Genomic DNA, 18,287 nt, shown 5'->3' on the forward strand with positions numbered 1-18,287 from the left:
CATATAAAAAAAGCGTAATTTTTAATAAATTTGAGAAATAATCTCAACCAGTTTCCCTATTTATAGATAAGATTATTTATTTATACAATATGTTTTACAGTGAATGTATTAAAAATTGGATTGGCTCTCATCAGTCCTTAAATCTCATTTAAAATTTAAATTTCTAATAGATGACCCCACAATCTCATTTTTGCGAACTAAAAAACAAAACAATCTGCACATTACCTTATATTATGTCATAGTTTTGATAAGATTATTATGAGAAAAAGGTAAAATTTAATGTCACAATTCCTTCAATATATGCATTGGTCATAAAACACGTCCGTATTTTATGAGACCCAGGAATTCGCTGCAAATGTTCCGGGTTTTAGAGAGCAGGTTGTACGATTACCCAACAATAAAAGAAAGAGTTGGTACAGTTCCTTGACCTTAACGTGGATAACTGTTTAACAACGAGTCAGAAAAGAAAGAGCAGCAATTTTCCATATGTTGTTGATTCAAGTAATTTTTACAATTATTTATTATGCAACTAATTTAATGGGAAGTAGTCAAAAGCCATTTATTTAATCAAACACGTACAGTAGGTAAATGTCATTTTAACAAAAATAATCGTCTAAACTTTAACCATACTAGAATAATTGTATTATTTAACAAGATTCTAGACACTTAACATTGTGTGCGAAGAACTAACACCGACGTTTCGCCTCTATTTGGGAAGCTTCATCATGGTAAAGAACCCACCTTGTTAAAATCTCCCAAATAATTGCGAAACGTCAGTATTGATTCCTAATACAAACATAAACCTTCCAACCCTTAAGTGCCTTTACACTTTGCTTAGTCATATCCAAACTGAGAAGAAATGTATTATTTAATTGTTAGTTTTGAAGGTTATTAAATTGCAAAACAGTGTAAAAATTTGAATAGCAAATATTTAATTATTCTTTCCTAGCTTGCTAGAATTTTCTCTGATCATTTTGCAACATCGATACTTCCACAGAGTAGATAAGGTGAACCATTCAATTCAATCAGTCAAGTAAAATCGTTTCTGCGAAATACAGATTACCAAAACAAACACAGATACAACCAGGTGTAATTTTAAAGGTAACTACATAACTAAAAACGTAATTTATTTAAATTTTACAAAACATAATGCCTACATTTAGCGGACACAGATCGATAATTTGAAATATACAAGGAATAATATTCCACCACAACAGATCCAAAACCTAATATCATATCATATCTTATCAATTTACAGTTATAACTACACTGATAGTATGCTGTACCTTAAAAATATGAATAACTTTGGAAATATTCATATATGCAATCGCTACGATCTTTGGCGCGTTCTGTACTATTAAGCAGATATTTCAACAGCTGCTACAGAAGGTGCTAATTGTAAGTTAATTAATTAAAAGGCAGCACGTTTGTTCATCGGTATATTGGTCAATGAAGATGAATGATCTGCGGTTTAGTAACTTAATTGAAATAGAACAGCTAAATTACCTCTTTGGAGTGAGAGCAATACTTACAGTTACTAATTATAAACGTAGATTATTTATTTTAAGATAATTTAATCATAATACTATTTTACTTGATTTATTGACTAGTTCTTCTTGATCAATACCTATGCCAAAGTGGATGATTTGAATTCAATAACTGAACCAGTTAATAATCGTATAAAATAGAGGATAGCAAAGGGTGGAGTAGCCTTCAACAAAAAGAAGTCGCGAAGAATTGAACAGCGGGGGTCACTATGGATTTCAATAAGAAATAGGCGGGATGGGTTAGTAACAACCCCCCTGCTTAGAGACATACTAAAAACAGAAACTGGAAAGAATAGGAAAACAGAGGACTCTGTGGAAGTCAATAAGAAATAGGCGAGATAAGTTGCTAGGACACCTTCTCAAGCATGACGGTCTAGTCAGAGACATATTAGAGGCAGAAACAGGAGTAAGGAGGAGTAGAGGTAGACCTAGAGTAGATTATTGTTCACAGATAGTTAAGGATGTGGGATGTTCTAGTTTTAGGGAAGTACGAAGATTAGCTCAGGATAGGAAAAAGCAGAGTTGCGTGTCTAGCCAGTCTTAGGACTGACGACCTTATGATGATGATGATGAACTGAACCATCATCTTATGCACCCGTGATTTTTCGCCCAAAAATTCGGCATTTATACTACGTGTACATATGAAAGAACGAACAAAAGATTAATTATCAACTTGGATGTGGTTTGCTATTGGCATTCGATCGCTGCAGTTTATAAACTGAATCGGATCCGTTGTACATAGAAATAGACATTGTAAAATAGGTAATAGAACAAACGTTATTTATGTAACAATAAATGTCTATGTATACAACTTTCGTAGAGAGATACATATGTACGTTATGGTTGTAGCACTTNGGATAGCACAGGGTCGAATAGCCTTCAACAAAAAGAAGTCGCGAAGAATTGAACAGCAGGGGTCACTATGGATTTCAATAAGAAATAGGCGGTATGGGTTAGTAACAACCCCCCTGCTTAGAGACATACTAAAAACAGAAACTGAAAAGAATAGGAAAACAGAGGACTCTGTGGAAGTCAATAAGAAATAGACGAGATAAGTTGGTAGGACATCTTCTTAGGCATGAAGGTCTAGTCAGAGACATATTAGAGGCAGAAACAGGAGTTAAAAGGAGTAGAGGTAGACCTAGATTAGATTATTGTTCACAAATAGTTAAGGATGTGGGATGTTTTAGTTTTAGGGAAGTACGAAGATTAGCTCAGGATAGAAAAAGTAGAGGTGCGTGTCCAGCCAATCTTAGGACTGACGACCTTATGATGATGATGATGATGATGAACTAAACCATCATCTTATGCACCCCTGATTTTTCGCCCAAAAATTCGGCATTTATACGACGTGTACATATGAAAGAACGAACAAAAGATTAATTATCAACTTGGATGTGGTTTGCTATTGGCATTCGATCGCTGCAGTTTATGAACTGAATCGGATCCGTTGTACATAGAAATAGACATTGTAAAATAGGTAATAGAACAAACGTTATTTATGTAATAATAAATGTCTATGTATACAACTTTCGTAGAGAGATACATATGTACGTTATGGTTGTAGTACTTATACATATAATAAGTAGACTGGCTCCGTCTAAATTATGTGATTCAAGGTGAAGAGAATGTTCGTTTGATCTATTTTATTATATAATTTTTATTGCACAATCGATTTCGTTGTCATATTCTGTGGTTATGATTCGTTGGATAGCACCACACAGTTGACGTTCACGAATTTTCGAAAAGAAAAACGTACCTATTACCACTTGTGTGTAAATACTGCGGTAAATTACGTTAAAACAAATCCATTTCTCAAACGAAGCGTGCACAAAAAAAACAAATGAACATGAAAAGGTCCGTTTCTTTGGCAACTTTAGCGTGGCCAACTATCCAATGAAACAACTGACAAAAAGTTGTTAAACAATAACACTCCGTTACATGTGCGTAGAAATTGACCAAAAAGGCTTTGATATTAGAAAGTTTGAATTGAAAAACTACGACTAAAAAACTCTTAACTAATTGTAAAGAACAAACAAATTTAGTAAGTTCCAAAAGGTGTCAAAATTGATAAAATTTGAAAGGTTTTTTCGGAGTCGCAACAACCCCCCCCCCTGCTTCCTATACAAAGGAACTTTTGGGATTTCTTAATATTTTGCATTACGCAAAACTTTCATAAAGCAGAGAATGATTTTACTTCGTAAAACAGTTTTTTTGTGTTTATATTAAACTTTAAAGTCTAAGAAGATAACTTTTACGATAACGTATTATTGTAAGCAGTCTAATTTTTCGTTGGTAAACTTCGTATCATAAGTTTGTATCTAATACTTGGTTTGTTCCTGATGCTTAATCTATCGTGTGTTTTAATACTTGTTGTAATTTTGAATTTTTGAGTAAAGATTTATGTGGGTGGTCTATTTCCACAATTACGTAAGACGATAAATTAAAAATATTATAAATTACACACAAATTGAGTGGGGAGATGGCCATGTAAATATGTAGATATTAATGATCACTACAACAAGACACCCACCTATTAAAATACGGATATTTTATAACACACAATATAAAGTTGACAAATAACTGTTTTACAATTGACTTTGAACTGAAACTATCAAATGTGTGTATCTGTACGTACGCAGAATGTAAACAAATAGCTATTATTATAGATCATAAATTGGGGCATTTGACAATAAAACGGGATACTGTTACAATATGCTTATTTGCAACGATTTAAATGACGTGGATTGTAAAATACCGTCTAATTAAAATTCCATAATTTTCGTCAAAAGTATACAACAGAGCACATTTGTTCATTACAATATTCTTACAAATACATCCACCAAATGTATTTTAATACCAAGTTTCTAAAATCATCAGCAAATACTTAATAAATATATTTTATTCACCAATGAAAATCACTAATTATTAAAAACTCATAATTATCTGATTGAATGCTACAGGGATTGTATGAACGTAATAACATGTCCCAAAAATTAAATTGATATATCATTCCTAGTAAATAAAATACACTTTTTATCAGATATATTTAACACCCTATAGGGATAGATGTACAGGGGTAAAGGATAAGTATGCTTAGATTTGCAGATGATATAGCAGTATTAGCATCTAGCAAGGAGGAAGCGATACTGACAGATCAGTACTGTATGAAAATAAATAAAAGTAAAACTAAAATACTGGTATGCAAGGGAAAAAGTAGGAGGAGAANGATGCAACAACGCATTTTGAAACGACCTGTTTAGACGTATTGGACATATTCAAAAGAGGTACCGGCGAAGAATTCGACTTTTCGAAAATCAAGCACGAACTAGGCGACGAAGAATAATCGATCGATCTACTGACGGTGCTAATTTGTTCTTAGTTATTATTATCATCGTGATTTTATCATAATACATGCAAATTATTACAACATACTAGATTATGATTACTATTGATTATTATACGATATAAATGAAAAAATTATATGAAACGAAAGATGTGCGTAATCTGCTGTCGTAGTAATTTATGAGTAAATGGCATTTTCCAAATGTATGTTTATACAATACATCCATATAACTCTTTCAGATATAATGCAATCCTGTAGTTTGTTGGGATTTATGTTTAATATAAATAATTACAATTAAATATAAACGTTGCGCCACCGAATTTAATTTAGTAAAATTTTCTTAAGGTGCTGTGTTATAAGTGGACTTTTTTTTTATTTTATTACCGATATTCTTTATTTTTTTGCACCATATAAGCCCCACTACTATTACCATAAGTACATAAAATAAATCGAGCTTAAAGGTTTGCCCTTGGCGTTGTACGCTACAAGGCTTTGCATTTATCCAAATTGAAAAAGAAACGAAATTAATGAAAAACCAAAGTTTGAATATTTCCGATAATAGTTTTAAAGTTGATTTACCACTCAATAAACCTCAAAAATAGATTTAATTACATGTAAGCTTTATTTGTTTTTTTTTGAGATGTTAAAAATAGTCTGCTTGCAGGTTGTTATAATATTGTAATATTAATGATTAATAAGGAGAAATAGAACAAGTAAATTGTAGCAACTAATCGTTAAATAGTAAATTTTCAGATACGAATTGATAATAAGAAAAGAATTGTATGTATTGCGAATGTATTTTTAGTTATCCAAAAGTCTTTTTTTATTATTAATATCTATTTTAAAGAATGAGGGAGGTACCGATGTATTTGTCTTTTTTTATATACGAATAAATGAACAAATAAGAGGAAAAACCTATAATTGTATGTCACTGGCTTTGCATTCCAAGCTAAGATAGAAATAAGAACACAAAAATGTCTATAGTTAAATGCTTATCTGCATGGTGATCTTAATATCGTCTAGAGGACTTTTTCTTGTGATTTTTAGTTAGTTTTACTTATTTTTTTTTTCTTATGAAGGGCGTCTATATGCACATGTCTCTCCTCGGTGATGGTATTAAGGTTTTACCGATATTTAAAACAATTGTCGTGAATCTGGGATAAAAATAAAAGCTTCGTAAATATATTGGTTATTTTTTATTTTAATGCCTTCTTCCAAAATAAAGAATAGGACATTTTTCTATTTGTTTAATAAAAATGTATATTGCTTATAAACAAAATACATCGGGTTCCAGCAGAATATATTTCTTGTACTCTTGGGGTAAATACTTATAAAATATAGAAATTCCAAGTATACTGAAAATCTGAAGTTTTCAGTTCTTTTTGTTATGCTTTCATGCAGACGCTTTTTGCCCTACAACCTTTGTATATTAATCACAACCAAATATCAAACCCTCTTCAAACAACGCCGGCCGTGAACGCTAGGCTTACCCTATTTTTCAACCATTTCCAATTGAAAAACAATATAAATTATTATCATTACATCCAAATAAAATTCTATTATCATACATAATCGGTGAGCAAAATATTTCATCATTCATTTTAATTTCTTGTGTTGAGGGTTGACGGCAGGAATCGAGGGTGAATTCGGTTGAGGAACTGTATCTGTTACATTCGATGGACCGGGACCCGTGAAGGACATTTTTTAACATCTGGAACAATAGCAGAGGTGCTTTTTGCAAATGGTGTTCGCGAACTTTAACGTTTAGATTAAAGCGAACAAAGTTTTTAATGCGTTCATGTAGAAAAATCTTAAGTAATTAAATTCTATTATTAACATTCAAAACCTTTCTACTTATAGACTGGCGTACGTCGAATACTTATCAGACGTTCATTTGTAAAGTTCTTAGACCCTTCAGTTCCTATAAATAACCAAAATGTTCTGCTGATTTATAAGCTTTGAAAATAATCTTTACTAATTGTTACTTTAAAGAAAAGAAGTTACATTTAGATGTAAATTAAGAACAAAGGATTCAAACATAAAAAGATAAATGCAATACATGAGGACCCCTTTTTTGAATTCGGTTGAAAAAATGTCCAGGAATGTAAGTACTTCGAATTTGATTTTTTAGTATTTAAACTAGACGTGTTTTTCTTATATAGTACGATCATTATCTTATATGTATATTTACATGCTAAACGATGCCTATCAACTCATCGTCATTTAGAAACCATTATGAATACTTAATTGCAGATTTCAACTGCCCATTAGAGAAGTCCTATATTGTAAAAGAAGAATGATCATGGTGAAAGAGAAGCCCGCCTGTGTTAACATTTAGTTTAATTTTCAAACCTATTAAGTAAGATAGTATATTAAAGTCAGTTTACTCTTATAATATGTATGTGATGATACCTTAAAATGCCTAATTATACATGCATATTGAAGAGAAACCAAATTAGGTATTTTTGTTTTAATTTTATAAAACTATCTTGGGGTAGCATTGATATGAGAAAGACATATGCATTTCTAGCGTAAGTGATTTTAAATAGCATTTTTAAAAAGATATTTTAAAAATTACGAAAATAGATCCTTTTTTCCGAAACTACTGAAAATTTTTAATTCTTTTGGACTGCCTTAAGAAAAGAAGTTTTTCAAACGTTGACTAATGAAGTTTACAGTACAAATTAACGTTCCGGGGACTGATTAAACTTGTTCGCTATAACCGAAGGTAATAAGGTAATTATCCTACTCAAAGTCAATAACGGATAATACATACTTCCCTGGCGCTTTTTACTATGCTCAAGAGTTCGTTTTATACATATTATTTTCGTCGTAATATCCGATATCGTTATAAGCAGTAGGTACCACGTTTAAAAAGTAATATTTCCAACCAGAACTTTGAATTTCGTTGGATGTTAATAATATAGTCGAAAGAAAACGTTAGTCTAATAAAAATTAAACACCTTATCAGGCAAGAAGGGCTTAGTTAGATACATACTAGAAGCAGAAACAAGAATTAGAGGCAGTAGAAGCAGATTTCTAGATCAGAGCTCAAGACAGGAAGAAGGGAAGTCTTCTGATTGAAAACCATAAGATAAGATGATAATGAACCACCATATCGTTAAAAACAACTAACGAGTCCTACCATATTTTGATTTTAACTAATCGTAAAAGATTTAACAACATTTTGAATTGTATACTAGCAATGCACAAAAACATTATTTGCAGTTCATCGAAAGTTTCGTACGTTCGAAAACGGAAGTTTTTAATGACGCACNGGTCGGAAAAGCGGGAACAATTTCCAAAACATCCGGAAACATCTCTTTGGGTAGTAAATGTATTAATTTTCGTTTAATTTTGTCCTTTACTTTATCCTTTATTTCCGGATAAGCAATTTGGACTAACATAAAAATGTAGAATTTTTGATTTTGCTCAGACCAAACTGCAGCAGCGTTTAAACCAGTTCTCTCAAAAATAAGTTCTTCCACTTGACTCAAACTTATTTTATTTCCCAAACGTTTTATTACGTTATTCTTTCTGGTCATGAATACAAAAGAATTGTTAATTATTTTAACTAAATCTCCAGTAGCTCTGAAAACAGGTTTTTGTAAATTTAAAGATGATTCCTTATCTATTAAACAAAGTCTCAAATTGCTCCCTGAAAACAGCAATTATTAATAAACTATGCATGTTCAAATGCATACATACTAACCAATAAATAATTCTCCTTGCCCTTCAACAATTTTAAGCCCCTCCTTATCACGCACTTCAAGTAAAGTGTCTTCTAATGGAATTCCCAAATTAATTTCCTCATTCAACAAAACTTTAGAAACTGAAGCCCAGCAAGACACTTCAGATATACCATACAAATTAAAAATAGTAATATTCTCATTAATTTTGAAATTAAGAATTGTTTCAGGAAACTTTTCGCCTCCAAATGCCAATATTTTCAAAGAAGAACTGTTTAGAACGTTTTCAATAATTCCGTTCCCCCACCGCATAAATACTGAAGGTACAATTTGTAAAAAAGACACCATCTTTAAAGAAATTATCTTGTAAAGCAATGTAGGGTTTAATTTAATCCTCGATGAAACTGATACAAGGGTGCAAGGAAGTGTAAGTCCCAAAAAAAGCTCCACAACAAAAGGATCAAAAGTCAATGGTGTCCCAAAGTAAATAACATCATTATTTTCCAATTTGAAAACATTCCTAAAATAAATAGTTGAATTCTTATACACAACACAATTAGAATACCAAAATAAGATACCTTAAACATAAAATATTTGAAAATATACAAAAATTCTGAACTCGTATCAGCTTTGGCTTTCCTGTTGTTCCCGATGAAGAAATAACATAGGCTATATCATCAAATGAGTACTCATGATCACCTTTAGAATCCAAAAAGTATACTTCTAAACCTTCAATGAGGGTAGCTACATGTTTACTGGTATTTTTTAAATTTGTTAAGGGTGTTTGAAATGTAATAATCCATTGAAGTCCAATTTCATGAATTATGCTGCTATTGTCCACACTATTTGGATCCAAAAACATAAATGTATGCTCATCCAGTAAGCTACAATCATAAATGCACTATGTTTAACAATGCAAATTCATACAAGCAGATGTACAACACAATTAGCTATGATTATATACTTGCCTTAAGATAATAGAAGGAATGTATTCATTAAAATCCATCAATAACCCTATGCACTGCCACTTGCGGGGCATGATTTCTGCCATAATTCCTTTAAATTTTATATAGAAATTAAAGACTTCCACATAGGTAAAAGTTACAAATTTGTCTTCCTCTTCAAAGTGTATAATTGAAGGCAAAGATCCATTTTGTTGAGTATAAGAAATAAAATTCTCTAGAGGCCACATTTAACACGTTAGTAATACAAAAAGACAGCCAATTGTTTGTTTGGAGTCTATCTAGAAATTCCACTTTACTTTTGCTAATAGTTTTCATTAATTGAATAAAATACAAAGTAATTTATGTTGTACTGTAATAATATAGATATTTTTGAAGCCCTAAATGTCTTTTTAATTTAAAATTTGCCACTTTTTATGCAGTTCTTTCTTTTTTATAGTATACTACTGTTATACAATAAAGCAAGGTTAGAAAACCTTGATTTTGAATTATTAAACGTCAAACCAAAAGTCAACAGGCTCGACCAATAACAAGTAAACCATAGATTAAGTAAACTTAATAATGAACTGATAGCAATCATTTAATTGTTTTCGCTTTAACTTTTTATTGTAAATAATATGTTAAGATTAAATCTACCAAATTTCATAGTTGCACTAATTCATTCGTTTATTTTTGCAATTTTCTTCTACACCAATTACTGACCAATTACAAAGCAGGATACATGACAGCAATCAGCTGATGACATTGTTTGGTTTTAGTATGTTTTTAGAGTTCACAGATGAGCTTCTGTTGACGTTCTTGTGGTCTTTTCAAGCTAATTTTAATTATAAGTGACCTCACATTTATCAGCACTCGATTTCCAGTTAATTATCAGGTAACATTCCATGTTGTTATCTAATAAACCACGTCGATTTTTTTGTTTTTAAGACAAAGACTAACTACGCACGTTCTATAGCCTTTGTTTTGAAAAGGTCGTTGAATGATAACACTATTTTTTTTGTATTTTACAGAATGGGACGAACATTTCTCGAGCATATGGGTGGAAGTCGTTTATTTTCCTGCGCAAGATGTGACACGAATTTAACAAATAGATCGGAACTCATAAGCACAAGGTTCACTGGTGCCACAGGTCGTGCTTTTTTATTCAATAAAGTCGTCAATCTCACGTACAGCGAAGTACAGGACAGAGTTATGCTAACAGGCAGACATATGGTAAAAATATGTCTTACTTATGTTAATTTATAATTATGCAATCAATAAGTTGCCTTTTGCTTTCTTTTGAAAACAATGACAATATGTATTGGTTTTCTTATGTTGAGGTAAGGGACGTTTCCTGCAAGGCTTGTGAAGCAAAACTAGGATGGATGTATGAATTTGCCACTGAAGATAATCAAAGATACAAAGAAGGAAGAGTTATTTTGGAAAGGGCCCTTGTCACAGAAAGTGATGGAATGGAGGAGAGAGTGTCTTACAATAATTGATAGATAATTAATTATCTAAGTTTTTAGTTAAATAATAATATTAATTCAATTTATACAATGGCAATAATTTAAATAATAAAATATTTTGTATTTTCATAATAAAAAGTAAAATAAGAAACTCTATTATGTATTTAATTATTAAAGAGGTATATATTAATAGGCTGGTTAATAAACAATCTTTGTTTATTTAAAAAAAAACACTGCCTTTCTATTATTAAATTAAAACATTTGATAATAATAAGCTCTTATGTATATTTAGAAGTAATATTTAATAAAGTAATGACAAAGGAAAATTTTTCTTGAATTATTGTAGGTAGGTAGTGAAGTTATTTTTCCAGCGAACGCAAATGTACCAATTAATATGATTAAGGGGTGCCCTCATTTATATTATTTTTTACGTGCACATAATGAATAAATTATGTATTTCAAGGTCTCAGCACATCTGTATATAATAATCAGATAATAATAGTATTTATGACAATTTAGGAATACACCCACTAAAATTTTTCTTTTTAACGTCAACTGACAAATTTTTGTTTAGGATAACGATTATAAATAAATTTATTACCATTGGAAGATGCATTTGATTTTTTTTCTTTAATCCGACGCGATTCCCGAAAACCGCAAATTACAATTCTAAAGTGGTACCCACTGTAGTCGAAAATTGTTGTCAAACTCGGCCTTGTTTAAAAATAAGAAAAATCAACCAATCACGAGCACTGTCAACATTTCATGGGAGCGAGGTAAGGGGAACAGCTGACAGTCGAACTAAAACACCGCAGACATCTTGCATTCGAATATGGTTCTTTCATACTAGAACAATCTTAAATAATGTGACAGAAACTATCAAATTAATTTTTATTTAATAAAAATAGACGGCCTAACAACTGTAGTTTGTGTAAAGTGTCAGTGAAATTGTGTCCTGTTTTTCTTACAATAATTATTAAACGTGACGTCATGTGATTGCGTTTATGGAGTGTGTATGACAAGGTAAATACATCGGGTTATTTGTCGATACGACCGCTTTATTGTTAATTGTTTAATGAAATTAAACGTGCACATTAATTTACAAATTTATTTCATAAATAAATTGATGCCCCGCGTTAAATTTCATTTACAAAATCGTCTCTAATGGTTTATATGTGTGTATGTAGGTAAGAAGTGCCTCTACCACCAAATGACCTTGACAACTATTTAGTTTTCTCGTATGTTAAAAATTTTTATTATGTAGGTACCTACATGGTTAGTAGGTGTTATATTGTACAACTAAATTCTAATAATTGCTCGTCTCTAACTACAGCTTTATTGAATGTTAGGATGGTCACAGATGCATTTTCAATTATTTTCGATGACTTTACCGACCTTTAAAGAAAGTTTTATAAGTAGGACATACTTTTGCAATAGGTACACTTGTTGAAAGCATTCGTATTCTTTTTATTTTTTTTTTAATGACATAATGAGTTTATAGGTACCTAACTACGTGACATTGAAAGTGTTACCTTACTACAAATTTTATTGCTTTAATTTCTCCATCATAGTTATATATTCTACAAAAATCTGTCCCGTCCCATTACTTGTGACGAAATCATAATTTATGAAATAACTTGAATGGGGAATATAATATATATCTACTTCCGACTGCACGTATATGTACTTACAATACATACATAGTATACTGTTACCATGTGGTTAATAATTCCTTAATTTATAAATGGCGACTATTTTACAATAATCGGTAATTAACGAAGCATATCGTATTGTACATAAAATTTATGTATGAACTTTCGTCTGCGGATTCCTCAAAATATTTACTCAAGCAAAAGTCATCGAAGTAGTTGTGTTTTTATTAAAACGGAATTACGTCATCAAAATGCCATCCAATTTTTTGTTATTTTCTGGTGGGAGTTAGCAGTAGAAAACGTTTTATATTTTTATTCATAACCACCTTTTATTCGCGACTGTGTCAGCCTGAATCGTTTTCCGGCTGTTTTAATTCTAATTGCTTATAATAAATAGGTACAATAATTGTTATAAACAATAAACAATTTATTAAAAGTAGCAGTCTAGATTACTACTGACAATCTCGACTTCATATCTGTAAAGTCAATGTTTGGTGAATCCTTTACCCTACCTGTATAGATAGGTGCACAATATACAGGTAAGGCAAAACATATACCGAACAAAAAGATTGCTGATGGTATTATTATATACCGATTAATTTTTGTATACCACGACGTACTTTTCGAAGTTCTTCACTCACCGCAAATATATATTTGGCATCATATAATACATATAACTTCCCGTATCGTACTATATAAATATTACCTATGATTTTTTTTGCACCGTAACACATAATCAAAATAGGAAACAAAAACAACGGTACCGACCCATTGCATAGATATTTCTAACTTTGTAAACGTTGTTGGTACAATTATGTATTCAGGTTATATAAACACGAATTTGATTTTTATAAAACAAGTTTTAAACATTTATTGCATTTATCAAATACCTACGTCTTTTGTTCGTCGTAATTAATTCAGCCACTGTCATTAAAATAACTTAATAGTCTACATTGTTCGAATAAATGTAGTTGTTATAAAAAGTTTTTATTTATTTTTAATTGCCACACTGCGTTATTGAAACAGTTACCACCTTTTTACTTATTTTGTATTTAATAAAATGGTAATTGGTTATGCACGCCATTGGAAAACAATTGTTTTCCTGCCTAATGAAATCTAATTATATCTACAAAGCATACAAAGATAAACTAACATGATTTTTGTTTCAGAAAAAAAAATGAGTTCTGTTACCGAAAACAACAACACTTTCTTTCTTCAAAAGAAATTCACTCCGGACGTTTCCGACAGGGAATTATACCTTCATGCGAACAACTATCCCTCCCTGGTATCGATAGAAAATTTGAGTAATAACAATAACAATAATAATAACAATAACAACAACCAAACGGACACAGACAAAAACATCAATGATGTTTGGACAAAGGATAATTTTATGAAAAAGAAAGCACAATGTGGATTGAAAGAATCCTCCGCTAAGAACGCTAACATTATAAAAACCTGGGCATCGAAAGAATCGGAACAAAAAGAGGAAGACGTGCAAGATGAAATGGCAAACGATGAGGTTGCAGAAGATGATAAGAAGGAATCGTCACCAAGACCGCCTACACCTGAAAAAGAATCGACTTCTCCATCCCATCACGCCAGAAGACCCATGAATGCATTTCTGATATTTTGTAAAAAGCATCGACCCATAGTACGTCTGAAATTTCCAAATTTGGAAAACAGAGGCATCACGAGAATATTGGGAGAATGGTGGGCAATGTTAGACACTACTGACAAAAGCGCTTATACCAGTTTAGCCAAAGAAGTAAGTTCTTTCCTTTTCAAAGAAAACCTCATCACTGTATCGTTTTTGTTTCAGTACAAGGATGCATTTTTCTCTGCGAATCCCGACTTCAAATGGTACAAGTTACCCGCACCACCCCTGCGTACCCTCACAACCCGGCCTACAACCACTTTACCATCAAAAATGTCACCGGTTTCCAGCCCACCACAGAACAGTATATCTAACGCCGAATTCACTCCTGGAAAACTGGCTGACGAATCCCAGCTAGGCAGTCTCACTTCTTTGTTGAGCCCCAACAGTACCATGAAGTCGGATACCACATACATGGACGTGGATAAATCAAAATCAGTAGCTCAATCGACTACCTCCCTCCAAACAAACAATTGTACATCTTCAACGAAGAAAACAGATACTTCAACTTTTAATACACCAGAGAATAGCATAAAGGTGAGTACCAGTGTGCCTCCCAAGAAGAGAATCAGCGAAAATTTCAGCAATTTCGACAATAAAAACGTCGTCCGTGATATTTTCAACACCAAATCGTCCACAAATTATCAAGAAGAGGACGATGGTAACGTTACCAAACAGGATCTGGTCGATAAGGTCGTGGACAGTATATTTTCCGCTAACAAAGACGATGAAATAATGAAATCCAACGATTCAAAAGAACCCAGAAAGTCCATTCGATCTTGCAAGGGCAGAAGATACGCCGAATTTATGGTAGAAGGAAAACTGTTTGGAAACAAGCACTCCAAGAAAGGTGCAATGCAAGACAAATATAAGTACGAGACACCCAGATCTCCAATTCTTCATGTAAAATCTTCTTCCAAGCAAAATTTGATTGCTCCATACTTGGAAGACACCATCAAGCGTTTGGCCGAACGTACAAATAAGAACGTTTATAGCAAACTAGAAAACACTAAAGACGAAAAGATGGACGAAGATAGACCTAAAAGTTCTCAATCGGAAAACTCGGAAGAAGGAAATTCTTCAAGTCAAAATTATTTCGATTTGGACTTGAGGATTTCAGAACTTCCCAGTTTGAGTTACGATGCTTATGTGCAACGTAAAAGGGCCAATAAGAAGCGAAAACCGATAAGGCATAAAATTGAAGAGAACGATTCAAAGTCAAATTGTGTTGGAACTGTTCCCAAAAATGAAGAGAATTGTCTCGTTGGATCGAAGAAAAGGAAAAACAAGAATTCAATTACCAGACTTGAAAGTCCAAACGATCATGCTATTATAAGTCAGTTTACTAACGATTTATCTGGTCTAGCCACATTGGCTGAAATAGCAGCAAACACCGAAAAAATTAACTGAAAATATTTTTTACCCATTCAAAAAAGTCTAAAAGTATGTATACAAGATGGTTCATAGGACAACTGCAAAATTCTAGACATGAAAATGGAATGTTTTGATCAGACAAAGATATCTATGGGATTGAGGTTTATTACAAAAATTCAAAAACCATTACTAATTTAAATAGATTAGAATGAGCTTTTTCAATTAATAAAGGAATCCTCTAAAATTTTTTGGAATTACTGTTCTCTCAAAATCAACACCCAATATACATTTCTTTTATAATATTATTTTTATGTTTAGAATCGGCAGTTGCTCTATGTCCTAATCTGTATAGACCACCAAAAATATGTTTTTATTGGTTCCAAAATCAGGAATGGATTATGTATTTATTTACAGAAAATTTTTTAAGGAGATAAATAATCACGATGGGTTGTTAAGTTTTAAAATTTTACAAAGCAATATCATAAATTAGTAGAATAGATTCGCGTAAGCAAAAGAAACATAAAAAAGGAAAAGAAAACTACTTTTTATGGTCGTTAATTGATGAGGAAATTATATTTAAATAAAGATACACGATATACCTTCTAGTGTCTTAGAAAAACGCCTTCACTCTCAACANTACTATAAAGTTCCATTTTTTACAGATTACGTGGTCTTCTAAACAGATAAAACAACAATTAAATGAACCCACGCGCTTAACGGGAAGTTTTGAGTTTGAGGAGTGGCCTGTTGCCGAAGTTTGTTTCTAAAAGTCGGCTTTCTTTTGTTAATAATGAATGCCGCCCAGCCTTCTACAAGGAACTGCATTAAATCAATTTGAAACCACTCGATATAACTATAACATACAGTGCAACAAGAAAAGGTGAACGACTTCCACAGTTGCAAAAAATAACGTTTCAACAATGATAAGGACAACTAATAAACTGCGTGTAGGTAAGTGCCTACATACTTTTGTATAATACAGAAACAACTTTGCCAATCACACAAAAAAACATAATTCCGTTTAATTAAAATACTCTTCTATAGAAAATAGAAACTGCAGATAGCAAAATTTGTCGGTTAAAAAAATTTTGCAATAATTATGGAATATAACCAAAACGATTTCAACAACACAAATTCAACAAAGTTGTTTCTTTAATAAAACCAAGATTCTATTTCGGGCATTTTCGCTTTCACTAAATTAACGAAGTGGGACGCATTATTCTACATACTTATTTTATGTACACGAGCACATTTATTGTTATAACAAACTTATACACTTTATACAAAACAAAAAAAAAATAATCTACCTATTTATGCTTTGGGGCGATTACAACAAAAATAAACCTGTGGGCTTCTTATGATGCTATTTTATCGGGCTTTTTTGTCAACGGATATTAATGAATTGACATTTTTTAAATCATAATTAAATTGTTTTATAAACCCGTTGTTCAGCTACTGGAAAGTGTTACTTTCTATCCTTCGAACCATGTAAAATACGATAAGTTGCGCTACAATTTCCTGTAACTTTCCATCAACAAAGGGTAAGATACATAAGCAATTAGGACTGCGCGATAGATCGATGGGCCATGGTGGTATATTAGTGCTACTAATATTTTTAAGTAAACTTATATTTATGTGGCTAAAAAAATTTACGTACCAAACTGAAACTAAATTTGGACGCCCCTTTCTGACTATCCCACTTATAGATGCGTAAATTCCTTTAGCCAAAACTGATTTTGTATCTCTGAAAGTTTCGGTAAAAAATATTGGTGGGACCGCGGTCATGTAGAGTAGTCACCCGTGTTCTAAACCCTGCTATACGTACAGTATTGTTATGGCGTCTCACCCTACCTACTAATTCAAAATTATTCAAAAAGGAAGCGTCTACTTATTAGGCACTGAAACCTATTAAAACAAAAATTGATAAAACCAGTGGTTTACACAAACCTTAGAAACATCAGGCGCAGACATCTGACTATGAATCCTTATAGGTAACTAGAGACTGAATCTCACTGAAACGTCACATCAAAACATCGCTTGTTCCAGTCCAATGATTCATAAAATTCGATGATAAACAGCACACCCCACACTTAATAGTAACAACAGTAACCTTGAGCATGACTAATACTTTCACACGAACAACGAATGATAAATAAAAAAAAATAAGTAATTATAGACAGAAGCAAAGTTTTCAATACAAATAAATGAGACCAACAAAAGGTCGTTGTATTTAGTTATTCATAAACAAAAAATCAGCGTTGAGCTTTTTTTTTTTGATTTAAAGGCCCTTTGAGTACTAAAATTCCCCGACCCTTTCACGGTCCCCTGGTATAATACAATAAATGACCCTGTACACATACATCAACTACCTAACGATTACCAGCAAAAAAGATTTTGAAATTATTTTTTATTATTGCTTTTCTAGTAAATACCTACCTGTTTGTATGAATGAAGATTTCTTTTACCTGCAATATTTTGTAAAGTTTATTTACTTCCTGGAACAGCATCGAAAAAAATATCAAAGCGTAAATAAAATTATCTTTTTGTAATGTAATTATTTGCGGTAGTCTGTCGTTAGGAGATATCTATTGTTTCAATGTTTTGATGACCTG

The 18,287-nt window shown here is 31.9% G+C and overlaps 4 protein-coding genes and 1 long non-coding RNA gene across 5 annotated transcripts in view; 2 read left to right on the forward strand and 3 right to left on the reverse strand.

Moving 5' to 3' along the window:
- Window positions 1–5,391, reverse strand: part of LOC108740157 (probable phospholipid-transporting ATPase VD) — an 18,476-nt gene extending 13,085 nt beyond the window's left edge. Inside the window, exon 1 of the mRNA XM_025976031.1 lies at window positions 5,324–5,391. Coding sequence (XP_025831816.1) covers window positions 5,324–5,391 — 68 coding nt within the window. The remainder of the gene's footprint in view (window positions 1–5,323) is intronic.
- A 541-nt stretch (window positions 5,392–5,932) lies between these two features.
- LOC108740150 lies at window positions 5,933–6,499 on the reverse strand. The gene is made up of 2 exons (XR_001938275.1): window positions 6,384–6,499; window positions 5,933–6,306 (listed from the first exon to the last, which is right to left on the reverse strand). It is a non-coding gene; the product is annotated as an uncharacterized LOC108740150 (long non-coding RNA).
- Window positions 6,500–8,111: 1,612 nt separating this feature from the next.
- LOC108740148 (beta-alanine-activating enzyme-like) lies at window positions 8,112–10,055 on the reverse strand. The gene is made up of 4 exons (XM_018474359.2): window positions 9,551–10,055; window positions 9,161–9,466; window positions 8,606–9,102; window positions 8,112–8,551 (listed from the first exon to the last, which is right to left on the reverse strand). Exons 1-4 carry the CDS (start codon window positions 9,772–9,774, stop codon window positions 8,112–8,114), a joined length of 1,467 nt encoding a protein of 488 aa, XP_018329861.2. The 5' UTR covers window positions 9,775–10,055.
- A 253-nt stretch (window positions 10,056–10,308) lies between these two features.
- LOC108740155 (protein yippee-like 5) lies at window positions 10,309–11,096 on the forward strand. The gene is made up of 3 exons (XM_018474366.2): window positions 10,309–10,418; window positions 10,555–10,756; window positions 10,864–11,096. Exons 2-3 carry the CDS (start codon window positions 10,556–10,558, stop codon window positions 11,023–11,025), a joined length of 363 nt encoding a protein of 120 aa, XP_018329868.1. The 5' UTR covers window positions 10,309–10,418; window position 10,555; the 3' UTR covers window positions 11,026–11,096.
- A 664-nt stretch (window positions 11,097–11,760) lies between these two features.
- LOC108740151 (HMG box transcription factor BBX) lies at window positions 11,761–16,305 on the forward strand. The gene is made up of 3 exons (XM_018474360.2): window positions 11,761–12,015; window positions 13,814–14,412; window positions 14,467–16,305. Exons 2-3 carry the CDS (start codon window positions 13,822–13,824, stop codon window positions 15,709–15,711), a joined length of 1,836 nt encoding a protein of 611 aa, XP_018329862.1. The 5' UTR covers window positions 11,761–12,015; window positions 13,814–13,821; the 3' UTR covers window positions 15,712–16,305.
- The last annotated feature ends 1,982 nt before the right edge of the window (window positions 16,306–18,287 follow it).

The sequence above is a fragment of the Agrilus planipennis genome, unplaced genomic scaffold (genome assembly GCF_000699045.2).
Source record: "Agrilus planipennis isolate EAB-ADULT unplaced genomic scaffold, Apla_2.0 scaffold215, whole genome shotgun sequence".
NCBI lineage: Eukaryota > Metazoa > Arthropoda > Insecta > Coleoptera > Buprestidae > Agrilus > Agrilus planipennis.

Bases quoted from the DNA above. Each gene is read 5' to 3' on its own strand.
- LOC108740155 (XM_018474366.2), top strand. From the start codon at position 10,556: ATGGGACGAACATTTCTCGAGCATATGGGTGGAAGTCGTTTATTTTCC. The intron at 10,757-10,863 runs GTAAAAATATGT...TCTTATGTTGAG, and splicing joins TGCTAACAGGCAGACATATG to GTAAGGGACGTTTCCTGCAA.
- LOC108740151 (XM_018474360.2), top strand. From the start codon at position 13,822: ATGAGTTCTGTTACCGAAAACAACAACACTTTCTTTCTTCAAAAGAAA. The intron at 14,413-14,466 runs GTAAGTTCTTTC...TTTTTGTTTCAG, and splicing joins ATACCAGTTTAGCCAAAGAA to TACAAGGATGCATTTTTCTC.